At 39.5% G+C, this 27,726-nt stretch overlaps 1 protein-coding gene across 3 annotated transcripts in view; it reads left to right on the top strand.

Annotated features, from left to right (window-relative positions):
- GABRG2 (gamma-aminobutyric acid type A receptor subunit gamma2) overlaps positions 1-27,726 on the top strand; it is a 138,011-nt gene that overhangs the window by 91,632 nt on the left and 18,653 nt on the right. For all 3 annotated transcript variants that reach the window (XM_088475066.1, XM_088475067.1, XM_088475069.1), the window contains exons 5-6: positions 12,706-12,788; positions 19,687-19,824. In XM_088475066.1, the coding sequence (XP_088331192.1) occupies positions 12,706-12,788; positions 19,687-19,824 (221 nt within the window). The remainder of the gene's footprint in view (positions 1-12,705; positions 12,789-19,686; positions 19,825-27,726) is intronic.

The following is a 27,726-nucleotide window of genomic DNA, read 5'->3' on the forward strand; positions in this document are numbered from 1 at the left end:
CCCTTCATCCCATCCCCCATGGAAGTGGGCATGCCTTTGGGGCAGGAGGGCTCATTGGGCATTTCCCTGACACCCAACACTGACGCTTAACTGGGTATCATGGAACTTAACAATACATGCTAGAAGAAAACAATACATTTTTAATCAATCTATAAGAAGTGAGTAGGAAGTGCTAGTGACCACGATATGGTAAGATTGTAAGAGGAGTGGTGTGGCTTCAAGTCAGTAGTACTTTTGTGGGATAAGCATATGCAGGACTTCACTCTGGCACTCACACTTTGGCAGTAGTCTTTTTCTATACCACACATGGCAGAGAGGCAAGGGTTCCCCAGACACTTTTTTTTATAAAAATATAATGCAGACCAGTCTAAGTTGTAAAGGATTGTTATATTTATTCCACAACACATGATATGAGTGGTTGATTGCCAGTTGTGAATGCAAAAAAAGTTCCTAACAAAATCAACACAAACTAGAACGTTCTGTATTTCTGCAAATTTGTATAAATGTCAATGCCTATGTATATATCAGCACTTTCTGACATTCTAACTCACTAAAAATGAATCATTTCAGTTTTTTCTTAATGCTTTACACTTCAACTATTTCTGCAAAATGTTATTGCGTCAAATAACATATAATGTTAACCATATATGGGTGCAACCTTTCTTGTTTCTATAAATCATTTCATAAATAATGGAGTCTGAATGTTTAGTGTTCAACAGAGAATATTTAGACTTCCTATTAGCTCTATATATATTCTAAAGATAAATATATTACTCATTCTGTAGTAATAGCTTTAGATATCCAAAGACTGTCCCTATATTGCAGGTTAAGTACAGTACCAGCATAGTGTCCAGAACAATATGAGAGAGAATTATGTTTAACTTGTACCAGAACCCTTCTCTACTAAAGGATCCCTTTGGAATAGCTTCCTCTTGAATGCAGGAAGACCAAAGATGTTTGAGAGACTCTAAGCAGTCTTGTCCTATTCACTGGATGTCACTTTTTCATCTGGGAGTGACTCAGGATAGCGGACTGGCAAATTTCATGGTCCTGTCTCTCTCTCTTGTTTATCTATCTCTCTTTTCTTTGTCTCTATCTCTACTGCTTATCTTTCCACAGTTTTGTCTCTATCTCCACTGCTTATCTCTTGTTAGCTGTTGCTCTTATTTTCTTTCTTACTTACTAGCTACATATCTGAATTTTTTACTTAATGTATCTCAACTCTTCACTGTACAGTATATCACGCTCCTCTGATCCTTCCTTCTCAAACACATGTGCACTAGCTCTCTCTTTCACTTTTCTCCTCCAACCCAGAGGTCCCTGGGTAATGTAGTTCACAGCATATCTCATACAGAAGTGGTCCCCACTGTATCCAGCAAGAGAGCAATTGATACCCTGCATCATTGGGCTATCACACCTCTTCCTTACCAATCCATCTTTCCAGTCACAAACAGTCATAATTCCGAATCACACAGATCTGCAGGTGATTGTTTTTCTGAGCATGCCTAGACCTAGGTCTAGCATTTGCATCAGCCCCCAATGTCTGTCAGTTTACATATTTAGATCCTGTGAGCTGTTTGAATTTTGAATGTTGATATTAATTTGCTTAATTTGGCATTAGAATGAGTAATATGAAGTGTCTCTTGTCTCTTGTCTCTTTATAGCCATAGATATGTACTAACCTTCAAAGCTCTATTTTTAAGATCTGCATAAAACTGAGTCATCCTTCCAGAAATAGCAGTATGGTACATTGAAGAATTTAAAAGATCCTGGCAATATTAGTCACTTAGCAAATTATACCAATGTTCAATGTATTGTGGATATGAAAGAGTTAATGTTACAAAGTAAAAACATAGATGAAGTAGAACAGATGCATTAGAAAACCTATTGTCATTATGAGCAATTTACATGTAACATTATTATTATTATTATTATTATTAATAATAATAATAATTATTATAATTAATAATAATATTAATAATAATACATTTATTTAGGTTGTACTGTAAGCTGTATTTTATTGTAAAAGTAAACTGCAGTAATAAGAGGTTAATTAGTTATCATAATGCAAACCAGTTAAATAAATGAAAGCATGCAATTGGTGTTTGACACTCATCATGCTTTGACAGGAGTGAGAACTCCGACGCTGGTATTCTAAGCGACAGCATCCCGTACGCCGTGATGTTGACAGCTTCCCCTCACTATGACACTTTTGTGAAAAAATATCTTTCGCTCTAAGTGTTTTAAAGCTGTCTTTAAAAGTTTTTAATAGTCCAAGTTATTTATTTGATTTACTGTATGTCTACTCCAGTCATAACAACTGCAATGACAGAAAACTAGAGATTAGTAAAGAGTTGAGAAATTGTGGGCTCTTAAATTTAGAATACAGTGCATCCGGAAAGTATTCACAACACTTCACTTTTTCCATATTTTGTTATGTTACAGCCTTATTCCAAAATGGAATAAATTCATTTTTGTCCTCAAAATTCTACACACAATACCCCATAATGACAATGTGTAAAAAGTTATTTTGCGATTTTTGCAAGTTTAATAAAAAAAAAAAAAACTAAGACATCACATGTACATAAGTATTCACAACCTTTGCTCAATACTTTGTTGATGCACCTTTGGCAGCAATTACATCCTCAAGTCTTTTTGAATATGATGCCACAAGCTTGGCACACCTATCGTTGGGCAGTTTCGCCCATTCCTCTTTGCAGCCCCTCTCAAGCTCCATCAGGTTGGATGGGAAGCGTCGGTGCACAGCCATTTTCAGATCTCTCCAGAGATGTTCAATTGGAATCAAGTCTGGGCTCTGGCTGAGCCACTCAAGGACATTCACAGAGTTGTCCTGAAGCCACTCCTTTGATATCCTGGCTGTGTGCTTAGAGTCGTTGTCCTGCTGAAAGATGAACCAACGCCCCAGTCTGAGGTCGAGAGCGCTCTGGAACAGGTTTTCATCCAGGATGTCTCCGTACATTGCTGCATTCATAGTTTCCTCTTTCCTGACTAGTCTCCCAGTTGCTGCTGCTGAAAAACATCCCCACATCATGATGTTGCCACCACCATTCTTCACTGTAGGGATGGTATTTGCCTGGTGATGAGCGGTGCCTGGTTTCGTCCAAACATAATGCCTGGCATTCATGCCAAAGAGTTCAATATTTGTCTTTCCTGGTCTGAGAGTCCTTCAGGTGCATTTTGGCAAACTCCAGGCGGGCTGCCATGCGCTTTTTACTAAGAAGTGGCTTCTGTCTGGCCACTCTACCATACAGAGCCGGATTTAGACCTCATGGGGCCTTAGGCAAGATACAAATTTTGGGGCCCCCCTCCCACCACTATTGCAATCTGTGGCTCATCAGCTCTTTAGATAAACATTGCAGAACAATAAATTTAAATATTATAAATACTAGTAACATATCATTTAACAACACTGAAAAGAAAGTATCTCAAATCTACCAAAACAGCAACTCAATTATACAAGGCAAAAATTGTCAACATGTTAACAAGTACACACCCACCTAATGAATAAACCACATTTTAACCTCTGAGTCATCCCCCTGTACAGCACCCTGAATGAAAGGTCAACTGCGACCTTAAAACGTCGGCTATGTATGTATGGGTTGGGTACGGGATGCCGGCTTGCAGAATTCCGATGCCGGCATCCCGACGAAGTTAGGACACCGACACCTGTCGGTAAGTATCCTATCTCTACCCTTAAACCTAATCCTCCCTCCCCACAGCCTAACCCTAATCCTCCCCCTCGCAGCCTAACCCTAATCCTCCCCCTCGCAGCCTAACCCTAATCCTCCCCCTTGCAGCCTAACCCTAATCCTCCCCCTCGCAGCCTAATCCTAATCCTCCCCCTCGCAGCCTAACCCTAATCCTTCCCCCCAGCACCTAACCCCAACCCCACTCAGCACAGACACCCCTCCCCTCACAGCCTAACCCTAATCCTCCCCCCTCGCAGCCTAACCCTAATCCTCCCCCTCGCAGCCTAACCCCAACCCCTCTCTGCACAGACCCCCCTCCCCTCACAGTACAGACCCTCTCTTTCCTCACATCACTGACCCCTCTCAGCTCAGGCCGCTCTCCCCTTACAGCACAGACCCCTCTCCCCTCACCTCTTACAGAACAGCACATTTCTCCCCTCCCTGCTAGCCATAGGCAATACTAGACAGTCAGCCAGGAGTGAGGTGAAGATGTTAGTGATGGAGTGAGGGTGGGGAACAAAAAAAAAGAGAGGTAAAGAGAGTGGAAAAAATGGGGAAAGAGTTAATAGTAAAGGGGGAAACAAGTATAGCGAAAGAGGGTGATGAAAGAAGGGGGAGCACTGGGGAGTAGTGGTGGGACAGAACAAGGGACGAGAGTACATTAGTGTAGAATAATCACAGAGCATGCTACCAGAGATTATACTAGATACTGTATACATTAGACATGATGATTGCACTGCAGGATAACAAACAGGTTATCAGACAATGGGGGAGATGTATGAAGCCCAGAAGCTGTATCAGCGCACGTTAGGTGCGCTGATACCGGTTCTCCCCGATGTATGATCGGTTTCTGGGCGGTAAATGACAGGGGCGCTATGCACCCCTGTCATTATCGGCACTGCTATCTAAAAGATAGCAGCGCCGATAGCCTGGGCCAGATCGCCTGACCGTTCGGCCGGCTGTAGCTGTTGTTATCGACAGCTACAGCCTGGCGCTGTCCTATATCCACAGCAGGGACAGCGCTGTCCCTGCTGCAATCTTCAGGCTGCACGCGGGGATCTTGCGATACTTGCGAGATCCCGCGCATGCTCAGTGGAGCCGGCCGGGAAAGAGACGCAGGGCATCAGCACTACGCTGATGCGCTGTGGTCTCTAGCGGGTAGTGCCGGAGGGGGGAGTTAACGCTCCCCCTCTCTGGTCGCTGAGATGTTCTTACATCTCATCGGTAGTGCTTCCTGCTTCGCCTCGGTAAAGAGGTGAAGCAGGAAGCGTTATAGCGGCACCTTAAATGCCGCTATCATACATCTACCCCATTATGCGGTGCTGAGAGATGGCAGGGGATGTGACTGTTTCAAAGAGTCAGATTAAATAAAAGGCTAAAAAAAGTCCATAAAAATGTCAATATATATATATATATATATATAATATGCGCACACACACACACATATATACATACATAGGGCTGTCTGCCTGATGTGTGTGTGTCTAATATACATACATATTTCCTACTTGTATACATACATATATATATATATATATATATACACATACATATATATACACACATATATATATATATATATATATACACATATATACACACACACATACATATATATACACACACACATATATACTCACATACATATACACACACACACATACATACATATATATACTCACACATATACATATATACTCACACATACATATATACTCACACACATACATATATACTCACACATACATATATACTCACACACATACATATATACACTCACATACATATATACTCACACACACACATATATACTCACACATACATATATACTCACACACATACATATATACACTCCCATACATATATACTCACATACATACATATATACACTCACATACATATATACTCACACACATACATATATACACTCACATACATATATACACACACACATACATATATACTCACATATATACTCACATACATATATACTCACACACATACATATATACTCACACATACATATATAGTCACACACATACATATATATTACACACACACATACATATATATATTATACACACACATACATATATACTCACACACATACATATATACTCACACACATACATATATATTACACACACACATATATATTATACACACACATACATATATACTCACACACATACATATATACACTTACACATACATATATATTACACACACACATACATATATACTCACACACATACATATATACTCACACACATACATATATACACTCACACATACATATATATTACACACACACATACATATATATTATACACACACATACATATATACTCACACACATACATATATAAATTACAACTTACTTCAGAGGCAGCAGACCAACATTAGGGGGCGGAGCCAAAAACGTGAGGGGCGGGGCTTAATCGCGGGCCGCGACAGGCGGCTCCGAGTCCCTTGAAAAAAAAAAAAACACTTCATCTTTGGGATAGTGCTGGGGACACTGTGTGGGGTGCCCCCTATATGTGGGGGCCCCGGGACGACCGCCCGTCACCCTCCCTATAATCCGGCAGTGCTGCTCAGCTCCTGGCAGGCATGATCATGTGACATCACGTCACAGCGTGCCTGCGCCCGCTGAGCAGTGTTATTGAATTTCAGGAAGTGACTACTCAGCTGCATGTTCTCTGCAGGGCCGGATTCCGGGGGGCCCGGCCACGGGCCCCTTGGGACCTGCCGGGCCCTAGGCGTCCGCCTAGGTTGCCTAGCGGTAAATCCGGCCCTGCTACCATACATGCCTGATTGGTGGATTGCTGCAGAGATGGTTGTCCTTCTGGAAGGTTCTCCTCTCTCCACAGAGGAATGCTGTAGCTCTGACAGAGTGACCATCGGGTTCTTGGTCACCTCCCTGACTAGGGCCCTACTCCCCAATTGCTCAGTTTAGATGGCCGGCCAACTCTAGGAAGAGTCCTGGTGGTTCCGAACTTCTTCCATTTACAGATGGTGGAGGCCACTGTGCTCATTGGGACCTTCAAAGCAGCAGATATATTTCTGTACCCTTTCCCAGATTTGTGCCTCGAGGCAATCCTGTCTCGGAGGTCTACAGACAATTCCTTGGACTTCATGCTTGGTTTGTGCTCGGACATGCAATGTCAAGTGTGGGACCTTATATAGACAGGTGTATGCCTTTCAAAATCATGTCCAATCAACTGAATTTACCACAGGTGGACTATAATTAAGCTGTAGGAACATCTCAAGGATGATCAGTGGAAACAGGATGCACCTGAGCTCAATTTTGAATACTTATGTATATGTGATTTCTTAGTGTTTTTTTTTATTAAATTTGCAAAAATCTCAAAAAAACTTTTTACACATTGTCATTATGGGGTATTGTGTGTAGAATTTTGAGGACAAAAATTAATTTATTCCATTTTGGAATAAAGCTGTAACATAACAAAATGTGGAAAGAGTGAAGTATTGTGAATACTTTCCGGATGCACTGTAAATAAAAATACTGGAAATGTTTCATGATAGCTTCCATTAATTTCATTATTTGTAATTAGCTTACTGATACTTATGTTACAGATACAAAATATTGAAGAAAGATTGATACAACAAACATATCTACAATTAAAACTTTAATATTATATCCATGGGGCCTATTCATCAACACTAAATTAACATTTTTTAAGGACATTTTCCTTAAATAACGTTATTTTAGTATTCATGAAGCCACTTAGCACAGGAGATATCACTGATATCTCCTTGCTAAGTCCCCCTGCGTTAATTTCCACACTCCCCATACATTAGTATGGGGATGTGGAAACTATGGTATTCATCAAATTCCGAAAATTATGAATTTTCGGAATTTGATGGAGGTACCATCCGCCACTGTGAGGTGGCGAATATTTGGTGAAACTTACCTGCTTCCAGCTGGGCAGGTCCCCCGGCGTCTTCCTCCGGTGGTCTGGTGCGTCCTCTGGCTCCGGAGGCTGGTCGGACACTGTGTTCTCCTAGCAGAACACAATAAAGATTAGAAAAAAAAAATTGTTTTTTTTTCTAGTCTGTACTGTGGTCTGCTGGGAGACCATGTGACAGACCAGCAGGATGGAGCCGGAGGCTGCTGCACGGACAGGTAAGTGCTGAAGGAGGAGGGGGGGTGAGTGGGGAGGGGACACAAACTTATCGCATGTGTAGGCAGTGCTGCACATGCGCTGGGTTGACGAATTTAACAGCGCATGCGCAGCACTGATTCCAGCTGCGGAAAGGTAGTGTAGGCAGGGATAACTATCTATTTCCTGAAAAGCTGTCATCGCAAAAATGACAGCTTTTCGGAATAGATAGTTATAGGGAGGAGGAATGATGAATTCCTCTGGTAATTAGGGAGAACTCCATGCGAGTTCTAAACCTAATTACCTCCAGGGAAAGTATAGTAATGATGAATAGGCCCCCATGTTCTTTAAGTAGCTATCAAAATTGAAGAAAAATGATTAGAATAGATACTGTAAATAAAATTGCAAAGTGCTGTAGTCTAAAAACCTATTCTCTACATTAGTATTCAATTACAGTACTGTTTGTACTTGTTTTCTTTAACACTGGTTACCACACGGATCTGCATGCCAAGATGGCTACACATGGGTGCGCAATTTTACATCTTCTAAATGGTTTTAGCTGGGTTGATTATGTGTCCTACTGTATGTTAATGTAAACTGGGTTGATTGAAGCAATAGGAATCCATATATACTTGTCTTTGAGGATGGCAGGGATTGGGCTTTGGCTTATATATTTAATGGTGCTCCTTTTACACACTCTATATATGTAAAGGTTGACATACAGATATATCCTCATACACCCATCCCCAATACGCCATACGATGTAAAACGGCAAGCGTGACTGAGCCTTGCCGAGAGGTGCAGCATTCTGTATTTTTCTTTAAAACTTGTGTCTTATTCACATCACAGATGCAGCGAAACATGACTAAAAGTGTACTACAGATGATGGGGTATGAATTTAGCTGCATAGGAATTAGTTTTGAACATGTACAGTCGCAGATGAAGCACAACATAAGTTAGCGTGAGATAAAGCCACAGCCACTGCATTGTAGCACTTTGTGCAGATTAAAACCCATTTGCACACAGGTGTATAAATGTCGCACATCGCATTGATTCACTAGCAGTTTTATGGCTCCTGTTATTTTATTTATGCTAATAAGATGCACATTCTGAGCAAAAATGATGCTCGGCACGGCCCAGTCACCCGGGACCAGGCACACCGAGGGGGGGCTGTTTGGCGCAACTGAAGCCTCAGTTCTTGAGGACACATCTGTGTGGATCCATTTATTTTTTTGTTTATTTGCTTGTACATAGGAGTCCAACCACATTAGTAAAAACATAACTGGATGGTCATACTATAAAGCTGCATTACTATCTAGGATCCAGTTTTCTAACGTGGCCCTTCCCTGTAGCCCCTCCCTCCAGCTGGAGCTCCAGGGGATCTTACATGCAAGGCTCTATCAGTTCTGTAATGCAGAATAAGTGAATGCATTGTGTAAACTATCCTTAAATGGCAGCAGACGACAGCCACATGTTGCAATCTTTTTATGGTGGCTTCTGATTTGCCATGATAAACCCTCTCCAATATTTTTCAACTGAAATTGTGAGAGAAACTGATTATTGATGGGAAAAAACATTTGCAAGGAACAGCCCTCGGTGCACTGGCTAGGGACGGAGGCCACCTGAGAAAAACTGGTAGTGGAGAGCTCCGATTAGTCTCCATGGACTTAACATTGTGTTCTTTGTAGAAATGAAAGCATGGGCTCATGCCTCAGGAATTTAGCAGCATGTGAATGGTCAACACTGTAGCAATGGCAACAGGAACTCTGATACTAAGAAATACATTAGACTTTTGGTAATTACATCCCACCCCCATCCACTTGCTGATTACGGTTCTCTTTTCCATTAAAATGAATTTCCAAAAAGATTTACAAAATTATAATTTTTTTTTTTAAATCACTCAAAAGACAAATTCTTTCCACAACAGTCTTTCAAATGCAAAGAGTTTTATTTCATGTCAACATTAATGCTGGCCATACACCTGCATGTTTTCGGGCCGATTACCCGATTTTGAACAAGTTATATGATGGATCTTGTGAAAATTGTGTATTTTTTTAGTAAGATAAGATCCGATACGCGCTCCAGCAGCTCGTATAATCGGATCTTATGATCATATGTGCAGCCCATATTATCCGTCGTGTTCGTATGCTGATCGTGCCCTGTTTTTTCAGCATACCCCCTAAAAGCCTGGGCTGATTGCTCTTTGGGGGGGGGGAGTGCACGCCGTTTTTTTTTTTTTTAAATACTTTTTTTTTCACAGATGCATGGATGGTTCTCACTGAACCATCCCTGCATCTGTACTTAGTTTATTACAGACAGATGCATGCATCACAGATCTACCCGTACGTGTATCAGTGTTTTTTTTTTTTAACAAATGAAGCCGCTCACACGACGGACGCATGATGCATCATATTGTGAGATTGTATGTACATCATCTGTCAATCGTGTGGCTGGGACTTCCAGGGAGCTTCGGGGAATTCCAGGGAAATCGTATGATGGATCTTATCTTATGCTGGTCGTGTAGGTGTATGGCCACCTTAAGAGACAGATATGGAGTCAATGCAAAAATGGCATAAAATGTTAATTAGTAGTGTTTGACTCAATTAAGAAGTGTTATATATAGATTAGTTACCTTCCAGGGTTCCTGATTGTACGCTTCTGCTACTAAACAATGTGGTTTTTGAACCTTGATTTGTAAATACCATGATGAATTGTTTAAAGGGTGACCAGCACAGAGAAAATATAACATTAGTGCACTGGTCATAATTAGAAGAGACTTGTGTTTCGGCTTTGGTTCTAAATCATCATCGTGTTTTAGTTTTGGCAAAACCATACTCAAGTGTTTTGGTTCAGTTTTGGTTTTGGATTTCTTTAAAAATTGATAAAAACAGTCATGTAACTTGGACCTGTTTTTGTTCCTATAGTATTATTAACATCAATAACATTCATTTCCAGTCATTTACAGACAATTTTGAACACCTCACAGTACCTGAAATCTTGAGGGAGAGAATTAAATGCAATCCAAAACGCACAAGAGACGCTTTTTAGATCCGAGTTTCGACCTTGGCAAGAAGACCAGAGTCGGGACTAGGTTCTACTTGGAGCCCCAAAGTGATCTGAACCGGGACTTGGTTCGACTTGGAACCTCAAAGTTCTTATGTGTTCGGGTTTCAGCAAAATCGAATCGCTCAACTTTAATAATTAGTAAAGTCATTAGCTTTTTTGATCTCATATTTAGTTAGCTTTAAATATAATCTAATATAACAACTAAAATATGTAATACAATTATTATTATTAATAAAATATTTTTGTTTGCACTGTGGTTTTAGCTGAGAACACATAACTTAATCATATTCAAATGGACAAAGGGATATGCTTATTTCTATGCTGAAAAGCATTGTATTTATATTTTGAAATATTATTAAGAGCTAATGTTTTTATATTTCATATGAAGAAAATATAAAAATATTTTTTTTTTTATATAAAAAAAATATATGTTTTAATGCACATTTAGATGAACTAGTATTTTGAGCCCATCATATTGTGTCTGGCATTGCAGGATTTATTCCCCCTTCTCTTCCTCCACCAGGGGGGTCCACACTGCATACCTTGCACCCATTTATTCAATACTTACCACTCCAGAGTGCCGCGTCGGCGGTAGCAGCACAGTACAAATTGCCTGGAAAATGGCTGCCATGGCCATTTTCCCAGCGTTTTGCCCATGTGAAATAGGGAAATCACAGCAAAAATGGCTGCCTTGCCATTTTCCTGGTGACATGTGCAAGCTCAGTAGACTCTGGCACAAAGTGTGCGCAAAGTGTGATGCCGGCCACTGGGCGGAGAGGAGGGGGCCTTGGATGGAGACTTCACATAGGCCCCCTCTTCTCTTAATATGCCCCTGTTCCCTACCTTCCCATCTCTCTCCTCAATCTTACCCTCTTCCTCCCATCTCCATCTCTCTCTACCCCTCTTCCTGGAATATCTCCCCCTTTACCTCCTTCTTCCTTCCATGTCTCTCCCTTGTCCTCTACCTATCATCTATCTCTCTTTCTACCTCTTCCTCCAATCTCTCTATCCATCCTACTCCCATGTATTTCTCCCTTTCTTTTTCTTTCTCTCTGTCCCAATTCTTTAACCTCCCATCTCTCACTTCCTTCTTCTTTCTGCTTGTACCTCAGACACAGACCTCAGCCTCAGCCTCTAAAGCCTCACACATGCTATAATATAAAGGTAATTTAAATGTTACAACTCCTTTTACACCATAGAGGTTTCCAGCATCTACACTGTTATTTTAGTTGGTAAGTTCCCCTGCGAGTGCTTACCAGGGCTCCCTGTTCACAGTGAGGTTATCAATCAGCTAATGAGCCTGCTATCTATTACCTCTGTATTATGAAAGGAAGTGTGAACTCTGGTATCTTGTACATCCATAAAGTGCTGGGGGTGAATAGAGGCTTAATATGGATGTCAGGCATCCAGTGAGAGCTGGGAGGGTGGAGGATAGGGCTTCCATCCAGCTCTCACTGCACTTGCACTAGATGGACACAGCATATTATATAATAGATATCTACCTGCAGTACAGAATTGAAATAGTATTTATACTAGATAAAATATACAATTTAACTAAATATATTCAATTATTTTAGGGAACTAGTTTTATTTTGTTTATGATATCTACGATTATCATACATAACTTCATATAGGAAAAGTCATAAATACAATTGATATGGCAAGGCTGTGCAAAATATAGAAAAATACATATCTATTTTCAGATAAAGATGAAATAATGTAACAAAAATATGTTTAAAAATTCTTCACAGGTTGCCTTTAAGAAGACTGTTTTCAATTCCATTAATTGTGTAATTCTTCTATAGACTTACAATAGATGCTGAGTGCCAACTGCAGTTGCACAACTTTCCCATGGATGAACATTCATGTCCTCTTGAGTTTTCAAGCTGTAAGTATTGTATTCATGTTGAATTTTCTATTATAATAGAGGAGAAGTGTCTTCTTCTTTTACAAAGCAGAAGCTATAAATCAATTAAAGCAACTTCGAGACCTCAATAAAATAATACGCACAAGCCACAGTCTGTACCTGCTACTGAGTTTTATTATGTTTGTAAAGGGATACTTTACCTAAAATGTTTGTTTCCACTTATCCTACTTCTGTTTTTAGACTTTGCTTTTTATTATTATTATTGAATAAACAACACATGTAATAGCAGATCTCTTAACTTGGAATTTGTTGAGAACTGTGAGGATAATGGGTTACTCTTTAGCCACTTTGGCTTGCATGGAGTGAACCATATGTAAGAGCTTGACACAGTCAGTACTTCACTTGGTATAGAAAACACCAGTAACTCATTAAAGTGAACATACATTATTGTATAAAAAAACACTTTGTAGCAATTACAGCATATTATACAAATAAGTTCCAAGGGGTTTACTGCACCACCCCTCTTATTCCCACAATGTACAGCTGCCCCAAGGAGGGATATTAGATGGCAAAGTCTCCAGAGCAGGATGTGCTTATTAGAGGAGTTGTCATTAGCTTATGCCTCATGTAGTTAGCAGGACTCCTGCAGTGCTCAGCTCCAGGTCTTCCATGTGGCACTGATGCCATACAATCAGTTCCCACTTATCCACACAATGGAACATGGTTACCCAGGTATCTGAGCATGTAAAGACACCTTATGGTTTAGGCACTGCAGGGGGACTTAGGGTTAAGATGCGGGAGGTGGAAGGTTAGGTTCAGGCACCACCGGGTTAGGCTCTAAGGAGGGAGGGTTAGGCGCTAAGGGGTAAGGGTTAGATTTAGGCACTTACCGGGAGGGTTAGGGTGCGGGGTAGTGAGGGTTAGTATAAGGGTACAAAAAAGGAGAGTTAGGGGGTAAATAGGACAGGAAAACAGTACTCACCATTCCCCTTTCGGGATTCGAACCATCATCAGTGTACTGACAGACAGCATCTCCTCCATCCCTGTAAAATATGGCGCCAACATTGCATGTGATAATGGTGGATGGGCTACCTTTGGTGGCCCAAGTTATAATAGCTCTTTGGGGGCATAGTACATAATACAGAAGTGTTATGGAAGCCACCGGGTGAAATTTAAGAACAACTACAATAATATAACATTAATTCATCCTTTAACATTAACCTTTTAATTTGCAAGTTTACTACATACTGACGAAAGTAAGCCTGGCACCCTGCTCTTGCCACAGGAACTAACACAGTAATGTACCAATCTATTTTTGTTATGTTAGCTATAGTAATAGGGAAAAAGGTTAAAGAGAGTTCCATGCTACAACTAATCCTGTCCAACTGCAGAAGAGGTTAATACCATTTGCAAAAAAAGCAATGTTCCATTGGGTTTTAGAGCATGACACAGTTATGTGCTAACACAGAGCTTCCACTAGAGGCAGGCTTGTCTTGCTTCATCAGTGGTCAATAGATATTGTGTCAGTGTCTACCTATAGACATTCACCTACAGATAGACTTTACTTGCTACACTCTTAGGACAATTCTGAGGTGCACAGAAGTCCTGCAGAAACTCTGTTGCAAGTGCACACATGTACTTGTAATCTCAGTTGGGTATAAGACCAGTACTACTGCACACTGACAATGAAGGTGGCTATTTCAACAAGTGTATGGATTGGGCCAGGGGAGGTGCATAGATCCATTTTGTTCCTTGCACGCAGTGTGAGTGTGATTGTGGCTGACTTGCATGTATCTATGAATAGACCCCAGTGTAGGTCAGTGTTCTGAGTTTGCAAAGGTCCAGTTTATGCTCTAAAAACTCAATAAGTGGGTTGTTGTCTCAAAATGGGGCATATTATTACTCAATTGTTATTTTGCATCCCAGTCAACTGGAAACTGTCTGTGATCATCAAGAGCATTTCATGAGTTGAGGGGGCCCATGTGAAGCGCCCCCTCCCCCATTGTGCAGTAATAACCCCATAACCGTGCTGTTGGGCATGATTACTTCTAACTTGCACCCACCTATACTTGCTCCAGCTGCGCATCCATCTATCCAGTGGTCATGCATCATCTAATCAGATAGATGGTACATGCACATATGTATGGCTCTCTTTGTGGCTCATGATCGCCAGAAAGATGGGCGAGCTGCAAGAGCAAGTATAGAGGGGGGCAGAGCTGTAACTAGACTTTTTGGTGCCCTGTGCCAGAAAGAGCATTGGCGCCCCCCTCATTTTTCAAAGGGACATGATGCACCCAAAAAGGGCCATGGCTTCATGGGGAAGGGCAGGGAAGAGATAGGAGACGCCAGGAGATGCTGGGGATGAAATAAGAGGAAGCTACAAGCAAGAATGATAATAAACAGATATTTTACAGGCCCAAACAGCGCCCCCTGACCTGTGGTGCCTTGTGCGTTGGCCCCGGCCGCACTGCCCTAGCTGCGGCCCTGGAGGGGGAGGGGTTTCAGGGATACCATCCTGGTTGCAGGATGCACAGTGTGGAGGTCCCCTGGACATCACACTACAAGCACCCATTATAGATACACCATTATATTTCAGTAAAAGCATTACAAATTGCATATATACATAAATCACAGGGTTCCAGCATGTCCTGCAGCCACAAAGATGATTATAGTTTACTATTTATTTTGACAGCACTTAATAGTATAATATATACAGTACTATAAACTCATAATGGACATTTTAATCAGAATATATTCCAGGGCATGTGGTTAAGCCAGACCCCAGGAGCTTGATCAAAGGTTGAAAGACAAAATTCTTGTAGCCAGGGCTCAGGAGATGTGCATAGCCTGAAGCTGTAGCCTGAGGCTTGTACCATGGTGATAATTATACTAAATAAGTCTATTTTCTTATTTAACTAAAATAATCTGGAAAGGGAGGTGGGAAAGTTTATATAATTATAGCTATCTATCACTTTTTAAATACAGAGTATATTAATTAAATAGATATTTTTTAAAATGTATACTTATGATAATATACCGTATACAGTGTTGCTATTTTTTAATGGACTGGAGTAGCAACAGTGGCATTTGTAGATTATAAAAGACAAATTAACCAAAAACTAACATAAAATAAAATGATATATATATTTTCTAAAGTGAGATGACAAAAAATACTGTATATCAATTCGTAAACATACTTGTTGTGGTCAATTTTATGTGGTGTTTGCTTGTACAATGCACAAAAACAAGTGTGAAAATGGAACACATTGCTGCTTAAGACCACATACCAGGAACATTGTGGTTATCCAAGTGCTGTCTGCTCCATTCAGTGTGACCTACAACTACTTCCCAATTGCAAGTTTAAACATGTTTGCATTTGAAATGCGGTTTCATTGGTGTAAAAACCTCATCACAAGTATCAATACAACAAAAATCAGACATGAATGGGTACCTAGATTTAATTTGAAATTGATTGATATTTTGTAAATGGAACACTTTGAAATCTTCTATAATTTAATATTATTGACTAATGACTGTACAGTAAGGATGAAATGTTTCGTTTTTAGTAGGGGTGAGCGGGTTCGGTTTTACTTGGATTTACTCGGTTCTTATCGCCACTTTACCGCAAATTCGGATTTATTATATTGGCTATCCAAAACACATGATAGGCGATAACCAATAAAATACCGTTTAAAGATCCGAGCAAATCCGAGTAAAACCGAACCCGCTCACCCCTAGTTTTTAGGGGATGTAGTTATGTGACCAGCGGCCGCATTGGCCGCCAGTCACAATACCAACTGCTGAATGCTGGCAAAGGATTCATGATAGGCATCGAAATACTGATGCCTATCACAATCCAGATGCTGGAATCCAGGAGGACGTGTGGCCGAACGAGGTAAATATGGGCCGCTCATCCTCTAAGCCGTGGGGGGGAGGGTTAGGTTTAGGGCAGTTAGCAGGGTTAGTGTTAGGTTTTGGGGAGGGGAGGTTAGTATTAGGCACGCCTAGGAGGGAGGGTTAGGGTTTGGCACCCCCCGGGAGAGGTTAGGGTTAGGCACCCCCCCCGGAGGGTTAGGTTTAGGGTGCGGTAATGGGGGGTTAGGGTTAGGCGCCCCCGGGGGAGTTTAGGGTTAGGCACTAGGGGGGAGGTTTGGGTTAGGCACCACTAAGGGAGGGTTAGGATTAGGGGGGGGGACAGGGGAGGTTAGAGTACTTACCTGCCTCTGTCGGGTTCTCCATCCTGTTGGCTTTTCAATCCCATTCCGTTCTTACATATTATTTTATATCTTCAGTATGTTAGTTGGGACAGGCATATAGCTTAAAATATGCATCCCTAAAGCAGCAAAAAAATAATAAACTCAATTTTATTAATACATTTTTTTTAAAGAGTTAGAAATCTCTCTTAACTACTGCGAGCTGCCTATGACTCAAAAATAAGGATTTCTATCAGCATCACCTGGTGGTCTTTCACAGTTGGAGAAAGAGAAGATTACTTCAATTATCTCCAACATAATAGCTACTGTAAGACTTGAATAGAAACATCTGAGAGCTAACTCAGACACTCTAAAAAAAAAAAAAGCACACTAAACAGTATACAGTATTTTCTTTCCGTACAGTCTGACAAGCAGAAGGAGAGTAAGACTATATGATTGCTAGGGGTTGTCATCTAGAAAACAATCTAGAATAATAAAGAACTCCACCCTACATGTTAAATTCAATTTATGAAGTAGTTCAGTTAGTTATGCTAGAATGCACAGTCCTAGTGACATCAGACCTGTCTGTTGGGTTCCCTTTGGGCTCCAATATTCCTCTATTGGAATTACTATGAATGACCACCGGACTACAGCCCGAAGTCAGCAGCCCAATGGCTCAAAATCCCAACAGCACAGGTAAGTATATTATCCCTAACCCCTCAGCCCCCCTAACCCCCTCCGAGTGGTGCCTAACCTAACCTCCCCCCTAGTGCCTAACCCTAACCTCCCCCTGTTAGTGCCTAAACCTAACCCCCCTCCATGCACCCAAAACCTAACTCTTCCGGGGGGGTTCCTACCCTTAACCCCCTTCTAGTGCCTAAACCTAACCCCCCCTTCCGTTAGTCTAACCCTAACCTTCCCCAGGGAATGCTTAACCCTAATCTTCCCCAGGGGTCCCTAAACCTAACCGCCCCATCCTGGGCTAAGTGTAAACTTACCCCGGGCTGAGGATGATCGGTCCGCCATCCTGTCGGCATTCCGGCACAGGGATTAACATAGGAGTTGGTATTTCGATGCCTATGTTTAATCCCTTGCCGGGAATTCTGTTTCAGGATTGAGACCGGCGGTCATGCGGCCACCGGTCTCATAACTACATCCCCCTCTATTTCATAACTGCTTGCATTCTATATTTTTATTTTTCCACCTTTCATAAATTTCCCATTCATACAAAGGAAAATTCCAGCCATCTACTGTTGTAGTACTTGGGGACTAGAGGTGCTTAAACTCTTTATGCAAGCTCGACAATAGATTAAACCAGGGCAGTGCAATAGCCTTTATGTAGTCTTTAGATTTGTCAGCAAGTTCACTTTTTTGATCTGGTTTGTTAGTAGTTCATTCTAAATTAACACATGGAACAAGTTTATTAAACATTCTTCATGAATGAGAGTATGACAGTGAATTTGATCATTGAACATATATATATATATAAGTGACCATTGTAGCCAAAAGCAGAACTCCCAACCCTCCTTCTCTTACAACTGTGATGGACAGACTTTGGTCTATAAACAAAATGGAAGGCAAATTGGCATAACACATCTAAAAAAAAGGAGAAAAAAACACTGCTTCACTGCCTAAACCATGTCAGTGTTGAAAACAAGTTTTAGTAGACTTTATGGATGACACATATTATATTTATGCCAAATTAGTTATTCCTGAAGTTCTTGTTTTCTGTCTACTATATATTATTTTATCACTAATAAAATAATATTTGGTATATATTTTCTGCTGTTGGTTGATAAAATTGATTAAAACATAAAAAAGTGTTACATATACATGAAATGTGTTTGATGTCAAATCTAACAATAATGTCCACCTTTCAAACTAAAAAAAGTAATGTTTATTTGGTCAATTTTTAAATATTTCCCTTTATTCAGTGATTATGAGGAACGTTTTTGACAAAAGTTTAAGCATCTTTATTGGACATATAGCAGACTGATGAGGGAAATGAGGATAGAATGTTAGACGCCAAATAAGCATATCTCAATATTTTAGCATAAGTTATTGAACAATGAACTAAAAAAACATTTTAATGTATAGGTTAAGTTATCCTTAACTACAACTTTTGGATTCTACTCAAGATCACTTTTCAGTTTAAAAAAGATGGAATCACAAGCAGATGAATTTACAATTATAATAAATTCAATCAAATGATACAAACAATAATATTACATTATTATTTTTTTTAATTATTATTATTATTATTATTATTATTACTGTTTCTCAAACATTTTATTATAAGATTGTTTTTATTATGTTGTGAATATGCTTTGGATAGCAACAAGCTAGGTAAGTAGGTTTTCTTTATAGTCACTGACTATCACTTTGAATAGATTTGCAAGAAGTTTTTTTAAAGACTTTTCTCAAAATAAAAAGTTATTGTTTTTCTAGGACTCAGATTTTTGTTTTATTTTGTAAGTTACAACTTAAAACAGAACAAAATATATTTACTTAAATTAAATAATGCATCCTTAAGATACAGTTTAGCTATTGAAAACTTTATAGAAATAAAAAATGCAGAAATACAGTATTTGCAGATTATTTTTCAATTCAAAGAGCAAAAGAGTAAAAAGTAATTAAAATAAATGATGGCTTCAGGAAACACGTTTTTCTAATATATATAGAAAGCCATACAGTGATTCTGATGCATTCTTTTAATTGCATTGAAGATGGCTACCCAAAGGAAGAAATCATCTACCAGTGGAAGCGTAGCTCAGTTGAAGTGGGAGATGTGCGATCATGGAGACTTTATCAGTTCTCATTTGTTGGACTACGAAATACAACAGAAGAAGTAAAGACAACCTCAGGTAGGTAAAAACCATAAGTGAGATGAAATGTAAAAAAAAATAAACATACATGTGCCCTGCTATATACTACCCTAAAAAGGAGTGCAGCAGAGAAACAGACTTATTTCACTGGTACCTATTTTTATGACTCATTTTTATGATGTTGAGTCTGATTTATCCAATTATATCTATGAATGCATATGTGGTAGAGACTAGACTATGCATGTAAAGAAGTTACAGTAAATCATTTAATCAATACATTGGTATTCTAGCGCAAGTCATCAACAGTGGATAAAGACCCTAAAGTAAGTCAGGAGCACAATTATTAGTTTTCGTTGCCAAATTATATTTATTTCCCAATAATTGTGCAGTTTTAAACTGAAAAAAAATATATATTTTTTAAAATAGAATTCTATTGGCAAATACCACTGTGAAGATACAACAGACATGTCCAGTTATGTCTCCTAATGGTGCCCATACATCTAGCCTGTATTAGGGCTAGTTCCTGTTCTGCCGGAGTCGGGATTGGAGAAATCCTACATGTCGGACAATCTGGATTTCCAGATTCTGACCCAAAAGTGTTCAGAATCATCGAGTCGGGGATTTTTAACATGTAGAATTTTCCTTATTCACCAACTGATCGCCAATTATCAATGTTTTTAATTGCCGATCATCAGATTAGATTGGTGCCAGCAGAATGGGGAATCAGATATATGGCCTGCATAAGTTGCTTTCTGCAGATCTGTTTTTCTTATAGAAATATTTTTGTAAGTTAATATCCTAACAATTTGGAATTTTACAGGAACACTAGAAAGTAAAAAAATAACTTGCAAAAATATAACTCATCAGGGTGGTATGGTTAGGATCTTTACACTTTTAGGAAAACACTGGGAGATTAATAAAAAAAAGGGACACCGGACAATATGAAAGGAATGATGGTAAGCAGTGGCGGCTCCAGGAGTGTTGCTGTTTGGCAGTGTTTGAAATGGCATTAGGTGTTGTTCCCCTATTTGAAATTTGGACCGCGCTGCAGCCCCAACTTTGGAGCCGCCACTGATGGTAAGGGATATTTAGATCCATATTTATGGGACAATTGGTTGTAGTCTGCAGTAGATAGAGGTTATGGGCCTGATTCTAAGTTGGGTGCCGCCTGCATGCTAATGTACTTTATGCTTACGCAAGTATATGCTCATCTATGCTCAATAGCCATCTGGCCTTCTGAAGATGGCCCGCCCACTGTTTTTCCATCAGCTGCTGCAGCCATCATTATTAGTATTGGGACTTAGGACCTCATTCAGAGTCGGTCGTTGCGGCCGCTCGGTTGTAAGGTAAAAGGGGCCGGATCTGCAAATGAAGCGCTCGCAAGTTGCGTCGTTAAGATGGGATCGTTAGCTGGACAAGCGAGGGGAGGATGCGGCCGTAAGACTAAATATACACCCCCTTCTCGTTCGCAATACACGTCATCTCCGGGCATATAAGGATTAATCGAGACCATCGGGAACCATCGGAGCTGGTCGTAGAGCTTAAGGTTGACCATACCCTCTCAAGCACTACGATCAAGTCAGTGCCATGACACTACTTAGTTAATTATGCACTCCCATAAAACGCCGTTTGCATAGTAATGGCACGCCTGCGTTCGGATCTCCACTCCCCCGTTCACAAGCACCTTCCCCTGTTACCACCCAGAAACGCCTCATTCTGTCACTCAAACTAACGACCTGGCTGTGTTCAAGGAGAGAGCAATTTCTGATCGTAATAGCTAGTTTGCGCACGTGCATTGCGAATTTTATGTATGCGCAGTTAAGCGAACATCGGTGGCGTACGACCGAGCGGCCGCAATGACCAACTCTGAATGAGGTCCTTACTCCCAATGATGTAATGCACCATCAGGCTGCTTATGCGCCAATGACCACTATTGGAGAGGGATCCTCAGGATCCCTCTCCAGGTCAAATTGCAATATTGCATCCAAAAGATGTTATTAACTTTAGGGTCCAAATTCTGGAAAGCTATGCACTCTAGAGCTTGATATATTTGACCAGATCACAGCCCTCTTTAAACCCAATGGGAATGCTCTGCCAAAGGACTGCAACTGATACAGTATCACTAAATATCTTTTGCAAAACCTGAAAATACATACAGGTGATCCTAAATAGCTGTTTCCTGTGATTTTAACGCAAATTACTTTGATCCATCTTGCCATGGTCACATATTAGTTGCAGATGTCATCAACACAATAGGAACTATTAAATAAAATAAGGACATTTCTACTGTTTGCATATATGTTGTATATGTGTCTGTAGTAAATAACCCATCACTTTCTGTATGGGAAACACTAAAAATGGTATTACCCAATTTTGCTGTACATTGCCTCAAGGAGCCTGTGATCTTATCTCAATGGTGATGATCAGCAGCGGCTCCTTACCTGTCTGGCCAGGGGGTCTGTACATAAGCCATAGGCTGCAGTCTGTGCAGCCCATGTCACTGGGAGGTGGGACTTATGTCCGGTGGCAGCAAAAGGTGGAGCCTAAATGAGGAGGCATGGCATAAGCCAGAGCTGTCAGCAGACAGGCTGGCTTATAGGGGCTGCATGAGTTGCTGCCCCTAGAAGCCAGATAGGTCTGCCGCAATAGCAGGGGAGTGGCTTCCAATGGTAAGCACTCTCTGTGCCATTGTTGTCCAAACTGGCAGTCCCAGGGGGAGAAAACACCTCCCGCTGGGACTGCCTGTCTGGCTGTGAACAGCAGGGAGTGCATCCAATGAGAAGTCTGCTAGGCAGTCCCTGTGGGATGTGGATTTTTCTGGGTGTGCTGCAGTCCCGCAGCCCCTAGGTAATATCCACCACTGTTGATGATCCTTCCTTAAATGCTACTAACTGCTGATAGTGTAGGGTCTATATGCGGTTGTCATTAGCCTGACATATCAGTGTGTATAATAATTGTGGATGTGCAAATTTAGGACATTAACTGCAACTTTAGAAAAAAACTACATACACTGTACAGCAGTGCCCATAAACACACCCTTATGTCTCTCGCTTTATTACACCTATTCATGTATACAAAGCGGCTGATTCTGTGTTGAAATCAGATGCGGCTTCGTATTTTGCTGCAACTGTAAGATGCCCACATGCAGTGGCGCTTACCCGTCGTGGTGCGACGGCAGGTGCATTTTTTCCATCGGAACATGTCAGCGCTGCTGTGTCTTTACACACAGTCGCTGTCAGTGACACACCCGCGACTCATCTGCGTCTGGATAGCCATCCATAGAAACGCCACTGAAATTCCCAGCTCTTGTAACCAACATCGTTCTTTGCCTCCCTGCGGTAACCATCAATACACATGCGTAGTGCGACTCGCATGTGTAAACACACCATCAGCCAACTGCATGTGGCATCGCCACCGCTTCCACCTCTGAATCAGACCTTAAATGTATTTTTCAGATACATTAATAATTGTCAAGGACATTTCTTTATTTCCATAACAAATATGCGTAAAAACAGAATAATGCAATAATAACACACAAAACGATGACGCATATTGGCAAACTCATCTATGTGCACTGAGAATCTCAGTTCAATGCCATTTTAGTGCTTTATCCAAATAATATGGTGATGTTGATTTATTTTGCTTTTATTTAAACAGAGCAAGCAATCAAATGTATGACTACGACAGAAGCGTAGCTTTGGAACATTCAGATAACACTGACATTTAACACTACTTTTCTTTATAGACATGACAAGACTGGGACAATGCTACTTTAAATGTATAAAATATAGCAATTCTAATCTTTATAAGGAAAAAAAATAGTCAGGTTATTGCTCCTCATTTGGAAATCCACTCAGCAATGTCTTTGAAATTCAACGTGCCTCTGAAGTATAAATCTGAATGCAAATGACATTGTTCTGTGCTTCGGTGTGTAAAATCTTCCTTGCAGCAGGTGTACTGAAAACTACATTCATATTCAAAGTTTTACTAATCCTAAAGTGATGCACAGACATCAAGTCTCTCTGTGTTATCTTTCAAAATACATTGGTAATCAAGTTCAGTCAGGAGGGACGGCATCAATTCGAAATATCCACAGTGGTCTGATTTTTATGTTGCTCAAAGACAGAGAGGTTGTGACTAATCTTGACTTGCTCCACAGTATAGAATAATGAGATCATCTATATTTTAATTAGAGATGTGCGTGGACCAAGTGCTTTGGTTTTGGTTCTACGTAATTCATCTTTGTGTTTTAGTTTTGGATTTGGCAAAACCACCCTCAAGTGTTTTGGTAAGGATTCAGTTTTGGTTCGGTCTTGGATCCCTTAAAAATCTATGAAAATTGATTTTAAAAAATTATAAAAATCAATAAAAAATCGATAAAACTGTTATTTTGGACCTGTTTACATGCAATCCAATACCCGAGTTCAATTTTTAAATCTGAGTTCTGAACTGACTGCAGAACCGAACCAGGTTCGGTTCTGCTTGGAACCACAAAGTGATTCTGAACTAGGACTCAGTTCAACTCGGATCCCCTAATTTCGGGTGTGTTCGTATTTCAGGAAAACCGCACAGCTGTAATTTAATTTTTTTTATTTAAAAAAGAAATAACATTGCATATTCTTGAGCACTGTTTCATTTAATGATTCTTTCATTTCCCTGCATATTTTTACAGTATACCACCCCCAACATTACAGTTAACAGCAGAGGGCCACAAAAGTTTTAAAATTTAAGGGCTCTATGTACAGTACCAACATTTTTGTTCCCCAAGGCTCTGTTTATGTTACAGAGCAGCATCATATGTAATATTTAGGTGTTTAGAGGAGTCCAGAGGAGTCACTGAAGAAGCTGGGGGGAGATTGTCCCAGCAAAACATGTTAAGCAGCTACCTACCTTTCAAAAACTCTTATTTGCACCTTACACAGTCACTCCTCTGAACCCCAAAATTAAGACTGCATTTTGCCCAGGCACACCAGTACCGGCCATCTTTCATCTCTCCAGCCCCAGATCCACAGCTAAAACCACTGCAAGTTATCCTGCTTAAAGGCTGTTTAGACCTCAAAATACAAGGACTGGTAATTATCCCAAATGGGAAACAGCCTATCTGAACTTATACATTATATTGCTGGGACATTAGCAGTTCATTTATGTGAATACTACAAATACAAACCAGACCTGAATTCACTGTTTTGCACTCATATATATTGCTGTGCATATTGTAAAGTATACTAATTTGCTTTTTTCTTTGTAGTATTGACCTGTGTGAAACATTTTATTGCTTTTTATTTAATAAATCTTGAATTATTACTCTTATCAGCCGCATTATATTTACTGAATATCTATATATTTTTATTGGTACAGGTTGAGTCTCCTATATCCAAAATTCTTGAGACCAAGGGTATTTTGGATAACGGAATATTCCGTATTTTGAAATAATTGCATATCATAATGAAATATCTCGGGAATGGGACCCCAATAAACACACAGAAAGCATTTATCTTCTATCTACACCTTATACACACAGCCTGCAGCTCATTTTATACAATATTTTCAATAATTTTGTGGCTCAAGCAAAGTTTGTGTACATACATGAAATAAATCTATGTTTCATTTACACCCTATACACACAGCCTGAAGGTAATTTTATACCATATTTTGTATTTATTTGTGCCTTAGACAAAGTTTGTGTACATTGAACCATCAAAAATCAAAGGTTTTATTATCTCAGTCATGGCAAAATTATTCCGTATTTCGGAATATTCCGTATTTCGGAATATGTGGATATGTGAAATTCATCCTGTAATATTCATTTTCTTTTTAATAGCAGTTAACCATTAATAATGTTGTATCTTTATTCCTACTATTCATCACAATATAAAGAGATATTTTTCAGGGCATAAAAACAAATTTGATAAATAGGACTCATAGACATAAAGGAGTGGTTGATTCCAAAAAGAGTATAATTCCCAAATACAACTTCTTAAATGTAAAAAACACCAATTTGTAGAACAAAAAAAATAAATAATAATAATTATATAACATGATGGGTCTTTCTTAATTAACCTATTGCTTCAGCACAGTTAATGCAGTTGTTTTGTGTGCTGAACCAATATTCACCAGAAATCCACTTATCATTGCTCTAGGAATTAGGGTCAGCACTGATGCGCTCAATATTCATGAAAAAATGGCTCCAATTGAGTAAATAGGCTTGATTCTCAAGAACATTGGTCCAGCCAAAAAATACCTCCATTTTTCTCAGGTAAACCTTAACTTCTGCCACCTCTCCCTTATGTATGGTTACATTTTATTATTATTAAACAATATTCACTATTTTCATTTCTTTTCAGCATACTATATGATCTTAGTTGTAAGATAGGATATTCAATACATAAAACTGCTACAGAAGGCTATATTTAGTGTTCCTTCAAAAAACTCATCAACAGCTTAGATTAGAAACAACAGTTTAAGCAACAGAATGAGTATTCTTAGATCTTTCACTAAACATATTTATATACACCAGGCTGGAATACTGAGTTATTTTTACATATATACTTTAGAAAAAATAGCATAAAAAATGTATAGTCTCAGAAAAAGTTCAGTCAATCACATGACTATATTAACTTTGTAATGCATTAGCTGTCAATTATAACTTGAACAGAAAACTGATGCCAATTTTACAGTACATAGTATTTAATGCTGAACAAAGACACTGGTCCATCAAGCTCAACTTACAGCTGTGCATTCATACAGTATAGCCACAGTTGCCAGGTCCCGAGTGACATGGGTTGTGCGGAGCGTAATTTTTGGCTCAAATATGACTCTCAGTCCCAATGTGATGCAACAAAACCACTTACTGAGACTGCCCTGCTTAATTTGATGTGCAACACTTGTATGCATGTGACTAAGTCTGAATCTGTATAGGAAGTGCTACTATGCAGTGACCGCAGCTTTTTCTCACTCCGTTTTCAGTTGTGCGTCATCTGTGACTTTTTATGTATTTTAAACTAATTCATGTGCAGTTAAAGTCAAATCCCAGCATCTATGGTACATATTTAGTGGTGTTTTGCTGCATCTGCAGTGCATATAGATGACAAATTAAAGAAAAAGTAGCTAAGCTACACTGTTCAACGCATTTCACTCACTCAAGGCTTTTCGCACCACATGGTATATTGAGGATAGGTGTATGAGGACACATCTATATAATTAATTGTGTTGATCCAGATTAAGGCATAGAGATATAAAAAAAATCAGATTAATTTTAAGAAAAAAAAATTCCCCTTGATAATGGTAGGAATATGCAACTTGAACTAAAGACAATGGTGACTAAATAGAGTCAATGTACTGTAGTAACCCTCTTAGAGATACAGGATAACTAAAAATAGTCACCAAGAGTCGTACGTATACATGCTATTACGCAATATCCTACATGGACTATAATAAGATAGTAACAAAAAGTATTCAATGAAAACTACAATATATTAAATACAAACATAAATTTTTATTCATGAAGATTAAAAACAAACACATCACTAATTACCATAAAATTCATGTTCTCCATAATATAATTGTATCCTTTAACCATCAAATCACAATGATAAATACAGATATTCTTACTTTGGGAACAAGTCACTGATACAGCATACTGTACATAAATCTCTGTTGGAAAAATATGACATTTAATCCCAACAATTCAAATAAATACTTGGACAGGTGTTACAATTTCTATTGTGTTTACCTTAGTAAGCTTCTTTCCATTATATTTAAGTCTTTCATCCTTCACATGAGTCCATTCTGTATATGAGGGTCCAAATGACTACAACATAGTCATGCTGTCTGGTTAAACCATACTCCTGTACACACCACATGTTTTAGGTGTTCATGAAAGAGGTTTGTGGAATTTTATATATCCTTTCCTGCAGTATCAGGTTCTAAGTTTTTGAGCCA

The sequence above is a fragment of the Taudactylus pleione genome, unplaced genomic scaffold (genome assembly GCF_031769625.1).
Source record: "Taudactylus pleione unplaced genomic scaffold, aTauple2 ptg000161l, whole genome shotgun sequence".
NCBI lineage: Eukaryota > Metazoa > Chordata > Amphibia > Anura > Myobatrachidae > Taudactylus > Taudactylus pleione.